The following is a 19,156-nucleotide window of genomic DNA, read 5'->3' as shown; positions in this document are numbered from 1 at the left end:
CTGCTCAGTGCCTCCTGTTCTGTAACATACTGCCTGCAGATAGGTCACTATGTACAATCTACTCAGCTCATCCTGCTATATAACATGCTGGCTGCGGATAGGACACTATACACAACCTGCTCGGCTCATCTTGCTCTATAACATGCTGGCTGCAGATAGGACACTCTGTACAATCTGCTCAGCTCCTCTAGCTCTATAACATGCTGATTGCAGATAGGACATTATGTACAATCTGTTCTACTCCTTTTGCTCTACAACTAGCTGCCTGCAGATAGGAGACTATGTGCAACTTGCACAGCTCCTCCTCAGTGGTCGCATTAACGCCTCACCAAGCGTCATAGACGCATGATGAGGCGCCAATACCCCCCAAAATAATTGCCATGCGTCAAAGTACGCATGGCAATTATTTCCTGTAGCGCGCAGGCTGAGGGGTTCGGCGAGCGCCACAAAGGAGAGAAATATCAGTGGCGCGGTCGCAGCGCAGGGCCGCTCCGCTGGACATATGACGCCGTGATCCGTGTCTGCGGCGCGTTGGAGAGACCCCCAGCGAGAGCGCAGGCCCCGGGGGAGACATGCGGGTTCGGGGCTGCTGCTCCAGCTTTCCCTGTGTATCAGCGATTACGTGATTCTGGCAGGACCAGAGAGCAGGGCAAGGTGAGTGCAAACCCACACTGTACTCACTGCACTCTATGTGTACTGTGTGTAGTGAGTGAGCCAGGTGCTGTGTGTATGCTGTGTATAGTGTGTGCTGTGTATAGTGTGTGCTGTGTGCTGTGTGTAGTGTGTGTGTGCTGTGTATAGTGTGTGTGTGCTGTGTGTAGTTTGTGTGCTGTGTGTAGTGTGCGTGGCGAGTGTCCCAGATGCTGTGTGCCAGGGGCCGTGTGTGCCAGGGGCCGTGTGTGGCGAGTGTGCCAGGGGCCGTGTGTGTGCCAGGGGCTGTGTGTGGCGTGAGTGTGCCAGGTGCCGTGTGTGGCGTGAGTGTGCCAGGTGGCGTGAGTGTGCCAGGTGGCGTGAGTGTGCCAGGGGCCGTGTGTGGGGTGTTTGTGCCAGGGGCCGTGTGTGGGGTGTTTGTGCCAGGGGCCGTGTGTGGCGTGTGTGTGCCAGGGGCCGTGTGTGGCGTGTGTGTGCCAGGGGCCGTGTGTGTGCCAGGGGCCGTGTGGGCCGTGTGTGTGCCAGGGGCCGTGTGTGGCGTGTGTGTGCCAGGGGCCGTGTGTGGCGTGTGTGTGTGCCAGGGGCCGTGTGTGTGTGCCAGGGGCCGTGTGTGTGTGCCAGGGGCCGTGTTTGGCGAGTGTGGCGTGTGTGTGCCAGGGGCCGTGTGTGTGTGCCAGGGGCCGTGTGTGGCGTGTGTGTGTGCCAGGGGCCGTGTTTGGCGAGTGTGGCGTGTGTGTGCCAGGGGCCGTGTCTGGTGAGTGTGGCGTGTGTGCGCCAGGTGCCGTGTGTGGCGAGTGTGGCGTGTGTGCGCCAGGTGCCGTGTGTGGCAAGTGCGGCGTGTGTGCGCCAGGTGCCGTGTGTGGCAAGTGCGGCGTGTGTGCGCCAGGGGCCGTGTGTGGCGTGTTTGTGCCAGGGGCCGTGTGTGGCGTGTGTGTGTGCCAGGGGCCGTGTGTGGCGTGTGTGTGTGCCAGGGGCCGTGTGTGGCGTGTTTTTGCCAGGGGCCGTGTGTGGCGTGTGTGTGTGCCAGGGGCCGTGTGTGGAGTGTGTGTGCCAGGGGCCGTGTGTGGCGTGTTTGTGCCAGGGGCCGTGTGTGGCGTGTGTGTGTGCCAGGGGCCGTGTGTGGAGTGTGTGTGCCAGGGGCCGTTTGTGGAGTGTGTGTGCCAGGGGCCGTGTGTGGCGTGTGTGTGCCAGGGGCCGTGTGTGGCGAGTACGGCGTGTGTGCACCAGGGGCCGTGTGTGGCGAGTGTGCCAGCTGCCATGTGTAGTGTGTGTGCCAGGGGCTGTGTGTGGCGAGTGTGCCAGCTGCCATGTGTAGTGTGTGTGCCAGGGGCTGTGTGTGGCAAGTGTGCCAGGTGCTGTGTGCCGTGTTTCAGGCTTTAATGATTTTCTTGTATTAATAGACGTTTATTAGATCGTTAGTAGACATTAATAGATAAATATATACACAACTAGGTGTTATATAATTGTATTCCTAAAAATTTCATACTCCTCATCGGCTAAAAATACTCCTCAAAAATGGTAAAAGGAGTATTATTACCCTTCCAGAAAAATGTTAGTGCGACCTCTGCTCCTCCTGTTTTATAACATGTAGCCTGCAGATAGAACATTATGGGGCACATTTACTTACCCGTCCCCCAAATTCTGTTGCATTAAAGCTGGCGCCGCTGCACCAAAATCCAATCGCGTGCGACACAATCCCATTCTAAAAACCTGTCCCAACAGACAGTTCGATGGAAATGCGATCCGCGGACCTTTAGTAAATAAGCCTCTATGTAAAATCTCATCAGCTCCTCCTGCTCTATAAGATGCTTCCTGCAGATATGATACTATGTACAACCTGCTCAGCTCCGCCTGCTCTATAACATGCTGCCTCCAGATTATATACAATGAACATGCTGGCTGAAAATACTCTTTAAGTATAACTCAGAGTTCTTACTTTGTATCATGTGAGAGCTGTTAGAAAGGCTTAATTTAATGTATTCTCTTCTGTAACTATGAGAAACAAAATATTATTGGAATGAAAAAAGAAAAGGACTAGGGTTGTGACTAGAGCTCGATCATTACCAGTCAACACATATTTCTGCAATTATAAAACTGTCAGAATTAAATGTAAGAACGTTCTCTAGAAATAACTTTAATTAGAGAAAATAAAGTAACAAAAATACCAACTTTAATTAAGTCTACTATTCTTTCTTTAGACGTATTAGGATATTATACATTGGAAATCTGATCGCTGCCACAGCTTAAAGCAAGTGCTAATGAAGAAGTCTGGGCTCCGGGGATGTACTGTGAGGGTAAATTTGGTAGCAAGTCCTAGAATCACCTCCATTAACCCTTAAAGGTCTACAAGTCATGTGTATAGGAGTATCTCATACACACAGGCTGCAGGGGGCGCCAGCACCAGGAAGCACATGGAGGAGCCATTACACCATTATACCTCACATCATTATACAGGCTGCTAGTCATGTGTATAGGAGTATCTCATACACACAGGCTGCAGGGGGCGCCAGCACCAGGAAGCACATAGAAGAGCCAGCACTAGGAGTGTCACATTATTATACAGGCTGTCAGTTATGTATATAGGAGTATCTCATAGACAAAGGCTGCAGGGGGCGCCAGCACCAGGAAGCACAAGGCGCCATTACACCATTATACCTCACATCATTATACAGGCTGTCAGTCATGTGTATAGGAGTATCTCATACACACACAGGCTGCAGGGGGCGCCAGCACCAGGAAGCACATAGAAGAGCCAGCACTAGGAGTGTCACATTATTATACAGGCTGTCAGTTATGTATATAGGAGTATCTCATAGACAAAGGCTGCAGGGGGCGCCAGCACCAGGAAGCACAAGGCGCCATTACACCATTATACCTCACATCATTGTACAGGCTGTCAGTCATGTGTATAGGAGTATCTCATACACACACAGGCTGCAGGGGGCGCCAGCACCAGGAAGCACATGGCGCCATTACACCATTATACCTCACATCATTATACAGGCTGTCAGTCATGTATATAGGAGTATCTCATACACACACAGGTTGCAGGGGGCGCCAGCACCAGGAAGCACATAGAGGATCCAGCACCAGGAGTGTCACATCATTATACAGGCTGTCAGTCATGTGTATAGGAGTATCTCATAGACAAAGGCTGCAGGGGGAGCCAGCTCCAGGAAGCACATGGCGCCATTACACCATTATACCTCACATCATTATACAGGCTGTCAGTCATGTGTATAGGTGTATCTCATACACACACAGGCTGCAGGGGGCGCCAGCACCAGGAAGCACATGGAGGAGCCATTACACCATTATACCTCACATCATTATACAGGCTGCTAGTCATGTGTATAGGAGTATCTCATACACACAGGCTGCAGGGGGCGCCAGCACCAGGAAGCACATAGAAGAGCCATTACACCATTATACCTCACATCATTATACAGGCTGTCAGTCATGTGTATAGGAGTATCTCATACACACAGGCTGCAGGGGGAGCCAGCACTAGGAAGCACATGGAGGAGCCATTACACCATTATACCTCACATCATTGTACAGGCAGTCAGTCATGTGTATAGGTGTATCTCATACACACAGGCTGCAGGGAGAGCCAGCACCAGGAAGCACATGTAGGAGCCATTACACCATTATACAGGCTGTCAGTCATGTGTATAGGAGTATCTCATACACACTCAGCCTGCAGGAGGCGCCAGGAGTGTCACATCATTATACAGACTGTCAGTCATGTGTATAGGAGTATCTCATAAACACAGGCTGCAGGGGGCGCCAGAACCAGGAGTGTCACATCATTATACAGTCTGTCAGTCATGTGTATAGGAGTATCTCTTCTATACACACACAGGCTGCAGGGGGTGCCAGCACCAGGTATTACATGGAGGAGCCTTTACACCATTATACATCACATCATTATACAGGCTGTCAGTCATGTGTATAGGAGTATCTCATACACACACAGCCTACAGGGGGGGCCAGCACCAGGAAGCACATGGTGGAGCCATTACACCATTATACCTCACATCATTATACAGGCTGTCAGTCATGTGTATAGGAGTATCTCATACACACACAGCCTACAGGGGGGGCCAGCACCAGGAAGCACATGGTGGAGCCATTACACCATTATACCTCACATCATTATACAGGCTGTCAGTCAAGCACTGGGGGTGTTGCTGTGCCTCCCACTCATGAATAAGCTGGACAGCTGCATATGCTAATGACTCATTGGACATTTCACAGGTCATTTGCATACAGCTGTAGGACCCTATTGCTTAAGTTTACAGGCATGTAGAGGGACAATGAAGGGATAGAGGCAATGCTTTCTAGTGGAAAATTATAAAAATATATTTGTTTTGGGGTTAATTTGCCTGATGGGTTCTCTTTAAAGGTATTTAAAGGGCACCTACCACCACGATTCTACCTATAAAGGTAGATCGGGTGGTAGGTGGATGTAAATTTACTTATGCGGCTACTGGGGCGTGGAGTAGCCGGGCACGAGGCTACACAGCGCAGCTACTCCACGCCCCAGTAGCCACGTTACTCCTCCTACCCTGTGTGTTCGCCGTTACTCCTCCTACCCTGTGTGTTCGGCGCGCAGCTCCTCGTAGCTGCGCGCCCTCGCCCGACATGCTGGCGTTCTGCGCATGCGCAGAACGCAGGTCCGCGGCTGAGCAGCCACACCTCCGAGGCCGGAGCTACTGCGCATGCGCAGAACTCCGGCTTGTCGGATGCCGCGCGCTGAACACACAGGGTAGGAGGAGTAACGTGGCTACTGGGGCGTGGAGTAGCCGCGCTGTGTAGCCTCGTGCCCGGCTACTCCACGCCCCAGTAGCCGCATAAGTAAATTTACATGTTAGGGGAATAAAGTTTATTAAAAGTTAGCGGGGACGTGAGGATTAGCTCTAAAAAGAGTTCTCCTCACGTCCCTTACATCCACCTACCACCCGATCTACCTTTATAGTGGTGGTAGGTTCCCTTTAAGGATTGAAAAAAAAATTATAGAAAAGTTGATGTTGTTACCAAAATATAAACAAAAAAATGAAAACAAACTGATAAATACAGTTTTGTTTCTTTCATTTAAAAACTTGAATGACATTGAATGTGACATACTTCTAAAAAACAATGTCAGAATATGTTACAACGGGGGAAGCCCTTTAAAGCTTCACATCATTTGTACGTGTAATCGATTCTGAGGAACTCTATTTTTAATTTTAAAAAATGAAAAAAAGAAAAAAAAAATTGGAGGGACATGTTATTTTGCTTCTGAACCCATCTGCCCTTTGTCAGGAATCCCCTGCTATTTTTATCCACTGGTCCAGGAGAGATTAATATAAAACCTTAAGCTTAGAGGAGATTTTGTTTATTCGTTGGGAAAATAATCCAAACTGTTATTAAAGAGAAACTCAAATACACGAGAGAATGATCCAGATACATGAATGATACAAAATGTTCATAGACGCGGCTCCTGGAAATAAATTCAAACACAGTTGTACGGCATATGAGAGATTCTGGGGTCTACTTTCAGCAGACTCTTGTAGGTTGTCTTGAGCTGGACCATATCTGTGTTAGAGTGTGGGCCCATCCAGACATGGGGGGTCATTTACTAAGGGACCGAATCACGTTTTTCCGTCGCATTACCCGAATGTTTCCGATTTGCCGTTTTTCCCTGAATTGCCCCAGGATTTTGGGGCACGCGATCGGATTGTGGCGCATTGGCGCCGGCATGCACATGACGGAAATCAGGGGGCGTGGCTGTAAGAAAACCCGACGGTTTCGGAAAAACTGCGTGTTTACCTGCACCTAGTGTAGGACGGTGAACTTCAGTGAACTCAGACGGAATTCAGCACAGCAGCGACACCTGGTGGACATAGGGCGCACTATCTTAGTGAATCGCTGGAAGACCCGAATCCTCCACTGTGAACGCGCTGCTGGATCGCGACAGGACTGGGTAAGTAAATCTGCCCCATTATGTTCAGTCCAAGAAAAAAGGTTGAGAAGCTGGTTGCATTTCTTGGGTCATTTGATTGTCAGCAACACAGTCTAAATCCTTCGGTCATTTGGCGAGTCTCTGTGATTGAACATGGTCATATGAATCTGGACGTAGGTTAGGTTTTTAACCTTACAGCTGGCAAACACACGTTCATGTGCCGAATGCCGATACAGTATTTACCCTCATTTCAGCTAAAAGCAGTTGGCTAAATAAATTTATTTTGGATGTTTAGTAAAAGAAATAAAGAACATCAAACTATGTAACAAGGCCAGAGGTGTAAAACACAATAGATGTTTTTAGCTAAACAAGTAGGGTCACCATATAGCTTGTCCCGAATAAACAGCTTATTGTGAACACCTACCCAGCACCTGGGTAGCCACACATTATTCCTGGAAAGCCAAGCAGTAATGGGTTATAATTTAGGTGGTTTGGGCAGTAACCCGGGGCCCATGGCCACTCAGACCACCCACCATGTTTAATTTTGAGAAAGACCTTCACCCATGTAACCCTCATACATCTGTTTATGTTCTCAACACACATATAGACAAGAGCCAGTTTGGGACCTTTTGAAAGCAGGCAGAAAGGACACATCCTCCTAGCACCACATGTAGGAAGTGACTTCTAGACTTGCAGAAGCCATAATATTAAAACAGCCCAGAGCCCATGGCAGTCTTAATCTGCCCCTGAAGACAAGCAATGCACCAATAAACAGCATGTATCCTCATTGTATGGGGAAGGGGGGTGTTGCATTTATACAAGTGTATCAAAAAAGTTCTGGGTAGTTTTTATGCATGCAGCCAATTTATGATTGATCTGTGCCTTTTTTGTAATGGGTTCTCTGGTTTTATTATGTTCATTTTTATTTAATGTTAATTTCTAAAAGTGGTTAAGACTCATTTCCAAAGAAGTTTTAGACGTTTATTAGTTGTGCCTTTTCCCACTTTCTCCACCAGATTGTAAGACTTCTTTGGCTGCCTGGTCATTAGATGTATCACCAATGGATTATTTATGGGACTAGCTTGGACACTAGGTTCTACTGGATCTTCAGGCCCAGTTACAACATCTTTAGTGCAGAACCATACAGAACTTTTATCTTTCATGCCCAACCGTTTTCTCATCTTGTATCCAGGCTACAAGCGCCGACTGGGTCATAAAACCTCCTTTTTAACCATCTCCTTTCCGGAAAACAAGTTTGTATGGCCAGGTGGCTTTTTGAAAATATGCAAAAATAACTCTCCCCTTGGAGGTTGACAGCTATCCCTCAAACACAATCTATAGGAGACTACCCTGCCCTTCCCTTTTAAAAGCCATGAAAGACGGTATGAGTCAAGTTAGAGCCAACAGAATACTATCAGTAGACAGGACTCTCTGAGATACTAAATCTCGGAAATAAATTTAATGCAGATGGTTTATGGATTTCTCTGAAGTGTTCCAAAAACAGACCAAAAAAATTGCAGTGACAAACCTGTCACATTTCATTATTTCAGATGGGATTATTTTAATTACTGCTGGGACACAATTTACATTTAGGGAATAATCCATAGTAAATGTTACAACAACAAAGGAAGTTACCATTTTCACGTTAAGAGCAGATGCAAAGATTTTGCTCTTGATTCAAAGACTTTTTTGTTTTCAAACAATTAGAATATTTTCGCCACAAAATAACCTCACAAGACTTGAATTGTTCCATATGGTAATTTCCATCTGATTTTTATTACCTTAAGAGTCTAAGCAAAACAATAATCTGCCAAGTCTAAATTTTAGTATGTATTTCACTTTTAACATTGAAACAAAGGCTATAAACACTACACATCAGTCCATTCATGCTAGTGGTCAACGACTGACCCCAACCAAACTCTATAATTTCTGTAGGTTTCAACATCAAATCTGCAATCAGCCTTCACTGTTTCGTATGGAAAGATACAGATCCATATTAGGAAATGTACCCACTTGCTGTAGTTAATTCAACAGATCAGACTTATGTACAGCTTCTGCAAGGCCCCTAAATCACTGTGGCCCAAAGGACCACTCACCAATCTATGACTACCTTGGTTTCCTCCTGGAAGTGGTGGCTTGCCCTATACTGCCACAGGAAGTGGTGATATACTGCATACACCCACAGGAAGTGGTGATTTACTGCATACATCCACAGGAAGTGGTAATTTACTGCATACACCCACAGGAAGTGGTAATTTACTGCATACACCCACAGGAAGTGGTGACTTTCCAGGTATATCCAGGAAGTGGTGATTTGGCGCACACATACACACATGAAGTGGTGATTTGCCGCGTACATCCACAGGAAGTGGTAATTTACTGCATACACCCACAGGAAGTGGTGACTTTCCAGGTATATCCAGGAAGTGGTGATTTGGCGAATACATACACACAGGAAGTGGTGATTTGCTGCATACATCCACAGGAAGTGGTCATTTACCGGATACACCCACAGGAAGTGGTGACTTGCCAGGTATACGTGAATTTCCCCACTGTGGGACTAAACAAGGATTATCTTATTGTATATCCACAGGAAGTGGTGACTTACCAGGTATATCCACATGATGTGAAAACTTGCCCTGTATATCCACAGGAAGTGGTGGCTTGCCCTGTACATCCACAGGAAGTGGCGCCCTAGTGTGCTATGGGAACCTCTAAAATCAACAACCTGAGCGACTACCTTTCTCCCAAATAATGGATAGATTAGTGGTGGCTTTTCAGGGGCATAAGATGTTCTATAGCTTATACTTAAGGTATTCTAACTGTTGGGGGTACTCTTAAGGGGACAAATGTCTGTAAGGCTCCCTACACATGCACATATACATTCTCGGGCCACAAACAATGGATCCAAGGTCTGTTGTTTTGGGGCCTGCGTGTCACCGACATGTGAAGGTCACTCATGAAATTGATGACCGTAGAATCGACTGCTTGAGTCGCAAATTTGGTCATGAATAAGACCTGCTCTATTATTTTTGGTTCACGGGGCTGTGGAAACCACAACAGTGTGTGTAGGCCAATAGGAAAAACAAAAGATTGTTAAGTGGGATACTAAAGAGCAGCCAAGGTTATACACATATATATCTGGGGCCTTCCTGTACATAATCCATATTTCCCCTATAGGGATATTGTTCAGGTTTCATCCGCTAAAACAAATTGCTTGACATGTGGAGCTTCCGGACTCCCTCTGAAAATAAGATCTAATGGAAATGATAGGAAACTTACAAAGACTTAGCTGTGTCTTAGAATAAGAAAGTGTAGATCTCTCTCCTTGGACAGGAGACACTACTTGCCCCGCACTAGATGTTTTTATATATTAGATTGTGAAGTTCTCTGTTGGCCGTCTAATTGTTCTATTACGTCTCGGCCGTGCGTTTGGTGCCGTCAATCAGGCGTCTCTATAACATGGACACTCCGCGATGAGATAGGTGCGAATGTGACAACATATTTATTGCAAGACTGCACTTTGTGTTCCCATCTGTCGCTCTACTTTACTACATAGAGAATGCTCTGACCCTATCATTCTTTGAAATAATCTTTAATTATACCTCATAAAACTTGGCAGAAAATAGTCTCTGCGGGCCAGAAGACTTCTTAGACGGTGGTATAAAGAGGAGTTATTTTCTGCTACATTAAACTAATGCAAATGGCTTATTATCAACATAAAATTATAGATTTGAGGCTAAGAATGCAAATACATATTTCTTGCATGGCCGCCGAGATATGTCACTTGTTTTCACTAACGTTCATGAATTGCAGTTTAATTGACTCGCTAATGTCTGGGATATTGTGCGGGCGACTTCAATTTTCCTGGCGGAATTACAGCAGAAGCAGAACCTTAATTTCTATTTCGGAAAATTAAATTGATCACTAGTCAAACACCATCAGTATTAATGTACTGAGATGGAATAATCTCGGTGCAACTAGCTGAGGGAGAGGGACAGGTGCGGAGCGTCAATGGGTGCTAATGGGTGCCTCGGCTGGCTATCTAGATGCATAATGAGTGCATCAAACTTCTCATTCAAATGCTATAATATATTATAATTATTAATATATTAATCTACCATGAAAATCCATCATGATAAACCAGGGACACTTACTCATAGATTCAAGCACCGTGACTGTGGTAATCTTCTTATATTCGATATATCCATGGCCTCCTTCATTCTAAAATCAACTTTTAATATGCTAATAATCCCGAAGGGCTCAGGGGAGCGTTATCCCCTTCATGATCTGGCTCCGCAGGCTGTTAAATTGTGCAGGAGCACTTTATCCTTCCCACTGTTACAGTACACAGAGAGAGGGGAAGGTGCTGCACGAGTAGGTGGAGTGTTAGACAATGTAACAGCCTGTGAAGTTACAGCACGTAGGGGCTCTGGTAACGCCCCCAGAGTCTTTCTGGCTCATTAGCACAATTCAAAATGTTGATTTTAGAAGGAAGGAGGCCATGGATAACAAATATAAGAATATTATCACAGTCACGGTGCCGGGTTTATCATGATGGATTTTGATGGTAGATTTCATTTAAGTTTATTGTTTCATTCACCATATATTTTCCTGGGCACAGCTTAGATACATATCGGTCTGCATATCTTTTTTAGTTCTTCAAGTTACAAGTTGGCCTGGGAGTCAGTGGGGAGACATTGTACACAAGCCTCAAAAAAAATCAAAATGTTGATGCCCTGCCAGTTTTGGTTAAAAATGTATGAATCTGTGACAACTGTGTTGTACATACCAATGTCCTGGCTTCCTGCAGCTTATCACATGAATTCTAATTTACTCCCGAAACTGGAGTAAATATGGCTAAGAGGAGTGCAAGTGATGCAGCAAGCTCATTTGTGTATGTGATTCAGGTTCATCATTATTCTGGTGCCAAAGGGGATCGGACTGGCATATTCAACCCCGGTCTTGATAAATTTCCCCTAATGATAGACAGTTGAAGGCAGACCCTGGTTTCTTGGGCCCACCTGAACATTTTTCAGGGTCCCACCTTTTATTATCTTCCTAGTAGCTTCACAATTTGGTTGTCTTCTGCTATTTCTCTGGGGTCCAGTATTAGGTTAGAGTCTGGGCCCTCTGGAGGATCCTCTAGTAACCTAGTGGGCCACTCCGGTACAGGTTTCAGTGGGGAGGATTTGCTCAACCTGGTGCTAGTGAGAGAGAAGGTGGCCATACTGATGTGTTGCACCACCACATTGGTAATAGGGGTTAGTCATATGTCGAAGGGGGTTTTGTACCAGTTGTTGATTGGTAATTTGACCAACAAAATTTTAGTTCATGCATGTGATTGGCTAGGACCTGGTTTATGTGAGAGTGGTGATGAACTAAGGATGGTCGGGTTGTGATATGTGTGCTGGGGCAAAACTGTGAAGGACCTTGTCTGCAAAGGTTGGGCAAGTCCAGTGAAGGGAGCAGAGCAACAAGGCCTCGGAAAGAGAGGATCACATTGTGGACAGGTGGTATTAAACAGTAAGTAACATAATTTCTATCTACATTAGAAACTAAATCTTTGACTTACTTTAGCAGCTGTTAAAGCATCTCCTAGGCCACAGGGTATAGAAACTTCTACTCACCTGGAACACCAGCCTCCATCCAAAAACTAATGTCTGTTCCTTCACCGTGGTCATAAAGTTTGGTCACGTTGATTGGTTCTAGTAGCTTCATTACTTCTGACATTATGGCCTTGGCTTCTGCCTTCCCGGAAAACTGCATTCCCAATGGCATGAAGGTACCGATGTCTGCCTCCATGACAAGGTCCATATTGGCAATGTCTTTCTGTAGAAAAAAAAATCAATAATATCAGAGCAGATTTTCTTTTGCATTATGGCTTCTGATCCAGGTTTAGACCGAAATGCCCTTTATTCCGAATGGTATCCACCCTTAATCGGAGGACAATTTTACCATGGATTTTCCAAAATCACACAAACTGGTCCTTGCTACTAGAGAGGAGGTTTTTCATGTATGTTCCCTATATACTATGTCATACAATTTCTAGTTTTTCAGCACAAAAAAATGTGCTGAAAACCCAAACTCGGCTTATACTCGAGTAAAACAAAATATCAAAACTCACCTTTCTGGCTACCCCCGCTGCTGGCTATATACTGGGGTAAGGGGCTGGCTATATACTGGGGCAGGGAGCTGGCTATATACTGGGGGATATGGGCTGGGGGGCAGGTGCAGGCTATATGCAATGGGGCAGGGTCCGGCAGGCTATACAATGGGGAGGCTGTGACCAATGCATTTCCCACCCTCTGCTTATACTCGAGTCAATTGGTTTTCCCAGGTTTTTGTGGTAAAATTAGGGGTCTCGGCTTATACTTGGGTCGGCTTATACTCGTGTATATACAGTAATTACCTAAAACTGCTGATTGCACTGGAAAAAAACAAAATACACACCCAAAATCTGGGAATGACTTTACATTACAGTTACCAGAGTTGAGTCTATATGTACATCAAATGTATGCATGAACATTTTTGTTTGAATTCGACAACCCACTGGAAACCCACACTTTGGAACAACAATTTGAATAAACTGTGATCCCTATGTGGTCGAAACAAACTAAATTGCGAGGACTGTCACACAAAATCCTAAAAAAATACAGAGCAATTTTTTATCTGCTAAAGTATTGAAACTTTTTTCCTGCATGAACCACATTCAATCGAAATATAGAGGAAAAACTTAATGTGGAGTGGCAACAAAACACAAACTTGCAAACATTTGCTAATTGAAATTTCAGGTAGGTGATATTTCTTTATGGACAACATGTCATCATGATTTTCGGCTTCATTCCTGACTTGGCATCCAATATTCCCTAAAAATTCCAGTTTTTACAAATGTTCTGAATCTAATCCACAGGTTTACAGATATATATAGTATTTTCTCCCAGGGAAGTGCATGGCGGGGCAGCCTGTAATTTTCTCATTTATAACATAACAGCATGTGCTTTAAATACTAAACCAACCACATATTACAACCCCCCATACAATGTATGGCCCCCATACCTGACAAACCACTGGAATAATTCCATAGAGACTCATTCAGGAAATTTATGGAAGTAAAAAGAATGTGAAACATTGAAAGCAAAGTAACAGTGGTGTACAGGATATGTTACAAACATGTGATAATGTATCAGGGAGCAGTATTAAAAAAACACAATCTATAGCAGTGGTGGCGAACCTATGGCACGCGTGCCAGACAGGGCACGCAGAGCCCTCTCTGCTGGCACGCATGCCATCGTCCTCCACCGTGTGTGTTTTACTAATGGAGCTCCGGCCAGACCAGAAGCTGGTGCTACGTGCTGGAGCTCCAGTGCTTCTCTGTGCATCGGAGTGGCAGAGCAGAGAGCACTCTCTGCTCCGCTACACACAGCAGCCCTCCGGAGACCAGCTACACACAGCAGCCCTCCGGAGACCAGCTACACACAGCAGCCCTCCGGAGACCAGCTACACATTGCAGGCTGCAGCTGACCTGTTCTGATGGGTCACTGCCTCCCTCTTTGCTCCCTCCTCCGGATTGACCTTTAGCACAGGAAGAAGAGATGGAGCAGACTGCAGGCCAGGAGTGTACAGCATGCAGGCAGCTGTCTGAAGATAAGAATGAAGATAAGAGGATGCAGTCCCTCACTATGAGAAGGGGAGGTCAGGTACTCTAGTATAAGCAGCAACTAAAGTGTTAAACAGTTGCCTTTAGTGTTTTAGTGTGCCCTCCACCCCACAACACCCATTTTGCCCCAGAGAGATCTTGCCAAACAGGAGTCCCCAATCCCCTCAGTGCCCTGCTATGGTAGTTTGTTTTATTTTACCAGATTTGACTTGGACCTCATTAAGTCACCTTTCTTGTCACATCCAGTCCCTGCCCCTGTATCCCTCTCCCTTCTGCTCCCCTGCAGCGCTGCTTTCACCTTCTATATCTCCTAAATTACACCTAAATTCTTGTGATTGAGAATAACGCATGTGTTATTGCCACAATTGAACCCACTCTGAGGTCTAATGGTGCAGTCACATGTACAGCTTTGATTTAGTTTAGAATAAAAGTGAATAATAACTGAATAAAAGTGTCTGGGAAGCGCCACGGCTCTATTGTATATGAGCAGCAGAATTAGTATCTCTTACATTATGCCAAATCTTCACACATGGCACAAACATTTATAACTAAATGGCGATAATGTTCAATATTAGCAATAAAATAAATTACTGTATGGTGGTAATATTAAGCATGATGCTATTTATGTTGTTGTAATAGTGGTGGTAAACATGTGGCAGTATTATTTGGCCCTTATGTAGGTGATATTGGTCTAAATTACCATGTTGGCACTTTGCGGTAGATAAGTGGGTTTTGGCTTGCAGTTTGGGCACTCGATCGCTAAAAGGTTCGCCATCACTGATCTATAGGATTATTATTTGACCTCTTCAAGACTGCCATGCGGCTATACTGTATCTATTTGTATGTTTTATTTGCACATGTCCCATGCAGATAGCAAGTGATAGCTGTTTCTATGAACCTTAGGAAGCAACACTCATTGACAATCAATTTCAAAGGCAATTAGCAAGGCACACTCAATAAAAGAGTGGTTCTGCAGGTGGGGACCACAGACTTGTAAGTACCAATGCATTATTGAATGTTGTTGGTGCTTTCACACTGGTAGTAGAATGAGACAGACTTTGCAACTCACACAAGTGGCTCAGGTAGCGCAGCATATCCAGGATTGCACATCAATGCAGGCTGTGGCTAGAAGGTTTGCCTTGTCTGGAGGTGCTACCAGGTGATAGGCCTGTACACCAGGAAACATGGAGGGTTTGCATAGGAGGCCAACAATCCAGTAGCAAAACCGCTACATCCACCTTTGTTCAAAGAGGAACAGGAGGAGCACTGCCAGGACCCTGCAAAATGACCTCCAGCAGCCAGAAATGTGCGTATGTCTGCACAAACAGTTAGAGACCGACTCAGTGAGAATGAAATGAGGGCCCGACATCCACAGATGGGGGTTGTGCTCACATCCCAACACCATGCAGGGCGCTTGGGATTTCCCAGAGAACACCAATATTGGCAAATTTGCCACTGGGGCCCTGTGCTCTTCACAGATGAGAGCAGGTTCACACTGAGCACATGTGACAGACTTGGCTGAGTCTGGAGAAGCCGTGGAGAGCGATCTGCTGCCCCCAACATCCTTCAGCAGGAACACTTTGGTGGTGGGTCAGTAATGGTGTGGGCCCTCACAACCCTCCATGTGCTCGCCAGAGGTAGCCTGACTGCTGTTAGGTCCCGGGATGAGATCCTCAGACCCCTTCTGAGACCATATGCTGCTAATGCAGGACAATTCTAGACCTTATGTGGCTGGAGTGTGTCAACAGCTCCTGCAAGATGAAGGCATTGAAGCTATGGACTGGCCCCCTCGTTACCCAGACCTGAATCCGATCTGGGACATTATGTCTTGCTCCATCCACCTATGTCAGGTTGCACCAAAGACTGTACAGGAGATGGCAGATGCTTTAGTCCAGGTCTGGAAGGAGATCCCTCAGGAGATCATCCACATCATGAGGAGAGTGGCGAGGCGTAGTAGGGAGGTCATACAGGCACGTGGAGGCCACACACAATACTGAACCTCACCAGGAGCATGCCGAGGGGTTGTAGGGAGGTCATACATGCACGTGGAGGCCACACACAATACTGAACCTCATCAGAAGCATGCCGAGGGGTTGTAGGGAGGTCATACAGGCACGTGGAGGCCACACAAACAATACTGAGCCTCATTTTGACTTGTTTTACAGATATTACATCAAACTTGGATCAGCCTGTAGTGTGTTTTCCACTTTAATTTTGGGGGTGACTCCAAATCCAGGCCTCGATTCGGTAATACATTAGATTTCCATTGATGATTTTTTTGTGATTTTGTCGTCAGCACATTCAACTTTGTACAGAACAAAGTATTCCATGAGAATTTATAATTTCTGCAGATCTAGGATGTGTTATATTATTGTTCCCTTTATTTTTCTGAGCCGTGTACATCACAACAGTGTCAAGCTATAAATAACCATATCTCCTGAGCCATGGCACCTAGAAACACAATTTTGGTGACTTTTTAAGGAGGATTAATAGGAGAATCTGCCATTTAATATAGTATAGTATCCTAAGTAGTAAAGTAGAATTGCGTTTCTCAGTGAAATGTAACTGGAGATATCTGTTACAGTGTATTTTTACATTTCTGACTGTAACTTTAAGAGTGGATGTTTCGGGTTCAGTTTTCCTATATCAATCAAAATATAGTAAAAGGGAGATTCCCCCTTTAATATTATATTAGATATAATGTGTTTGTAGGTGCCACGGTTTGGGAAATATGACAGTTTGAAGTGATCCCCCCACAGCCTGTCAGCTGAAGGCATAATGTATAAGATGCTGTAGAGGAAACCTTACAAAAATATATGCCCCCTCTGCCCCTCACTCGGAATCTGGAAGATGGTCATGGTTGACACCATACACTTCAGCAAAATGTGGTGGTTCTCCATTCATGGAAAAAGTCGGTCGGACCCCTTGTCGCTTCGTCATTTGGAGCTGACGGAAATTGCCGAGCGCAGCACTCAACGAGCACGGTCAGCTCCATATGGATTAATGGAGCAGAACAGTCATGCGTGGTCATCTGCTCCATTACTCTGACAGAACGACAAGGGGTCCGACAGAGGTACGTGGGACCCCTTTGGACCCCTTGTTTTTGTGATCCGTGGGGGTCTCAGCACTGAGACCCCCCACTGATCAGGAAGTTAGGCCCTATCCTGTGGATAGGGTGTAACTTTTCTTTAAGGGGGTTGTCCACTTGCAGCAAATTGTTTGCAATATCATGATATTGTTTGTATAAAGGTCCAAGTCTCATCTAGATCAATATCTGTTAAGAGTTTGTTTGTTCTCTCCATGTTTCCATCCACTGGCAATAAACATAGAAGATCTATAGAAGGGCAGCAAGCGGAGATCTTGAAAACTGTGAGGAATGGATATAGAAAATACATTGTAAAATTGTATAACTTTTCATTACACAAACAATATCAATTATTTGCTGAAAGTGGACAAACCCTTTAACAAAGAAAAAAGAAGGTGATTCCAGGGAAAACTTAACAACAGAAAGCTGAACTCTCGGAAAGAAAAACCTGTCAATAAATCTGGAATGCTGACAACGTGTTCATTCTATATTCCTCGGGTTTAACACTTTGTAAAAAGACAGTGAAGAAGTCGGACTTATATATGTAATACTGCAGCAAAACAAAACTGCAATTCTTTATTACCTGTAATGAGACATTGGATACAGTCAGATTCTTCTGATCCTGTCTGAAATCTCCAAGTATCTCACACAAAAAGAATCTATAGTTCAAGCAGGTGGTAACAACGGCAGAGAGTCCTCCCCGCCGAGTGTTAATGGAGCGCAATTAAACATCTGCACAGGGCACAAGTCAGAGAGCGACAACCTGAGCTATCCATCAAAGGGAACCAGCAAAGGTATGCTATAAAACCCATTTATCTGCTTGTTCAGAAAAGGTGAAAATGCTCTTTAAAGGGATTGCAGCAAGTCTGAATGTTATCCTTTATCTACAGGATAGAGGACAATAATTTGATCGGTGGGGGTCCGACTGCTGGGTCCATTCCCCACTGATCATGAGAACAGGTTCCCCTACTGATCACAAGTACGGGAATCCCAACCGATTACGAGAACGGAAACCCTCATTGATCATGAGAATGGCAATCCTCTCGGAACACTAGAACGGAACACCCACTGATTACGAGAACGGAACCCCCACCAATTACGAGAACAGAACCCCCACCGATTACGAGAACGGAACCCCCACCGATTACAAGAACGGAACCCCCACCAATTACGAGAACAGAACCCCTACCGATTGTGAGAACAGAACCCCCACCGATTACGAGAACGGAACCCCCACCGATTACAAGAACGGAACCCCCACCGATTACAAGAACGGAACCCCCACCGATTACAAGAACGGAACCCCCACCGATTACGAGAACGGAACCCCCACCGATTACGAGAACGGAACCCCCACCGATTACGAGAACGGAACCCCCACCGATTACGAGAACGGAACCCCCACCGATTACGAGAACGGAACCCCCACCGATTACGAGAACGGAACCCCCACCGATTACAAGAACGGAACCCCCACCGATTACAAGAACGGAACCCCCACCGATTACAAGAACGGAACCCCCACCGATTACAAGAACGGAACCCCCACCGATTATGAGAACGGAACCCCCACCGATTACGAGAACGGAACCCCCACCGATTACGAGAACGGAACCCCCACCGATTACGAGAACGGAACCATACTTATTCATCAGGGCAATATGCTTTGTAACTAGTATGACGAGAGAAGGTGAACTAGAAACATGATCTCGAAAGGTTGCCCAAGTTGCAGAATGTGAGTCTGCTTTGTGGTTGTTGTTGAGAGGAGACTTGGTGAACTCAAAGAAGAGCTTTTTTTGAGTCAGAGGTTGTT

At 45.7% G+C, this 19,156-nt stretch overlaps 1 protein-coding gene across 1 annotated transcript in view; it reads right to left on the bottom strand.

Moving 5' to 3' along the window:
* The window catches only part of CPQ (carboxypeptidase Q), a 281,871-nt gene that overhangs the window by 14,193 nt on the left and 248,522 nt on the right, over nucleotides 1-19,156 (bottom strand). The window contains exon 7 of the mRNA XM_072151470.1: nucleotides 12,229-12,430. Coding sequence (XP_072007571.1) covers nucleotides 12,229-12,430 — 202 coding nt within the window. The remainder of the gene's footprint in view (nucleotides 1-12,228; nucleotides 12,431-19,156) is intronic.

Source organism: Engystomops pustulosus, chromosome 5 (genome assembly GCF_040894005.1).
Source record: "Engystomops pustulosus chromosome 5, aEngPut4.maternal, whole genome shotgun sequence".
Classification (NCBI taxonomy): Eukaryota; Metazoa; Chordata; class Amphibia; order Anura; family Leptodactylidae; genus Engystomops; species Engystomops pustulosus.
Note: the sequence above shows the minus strand (reverse complement) of the source record. Positions and strands in the feature narration are given on the sequence as shown.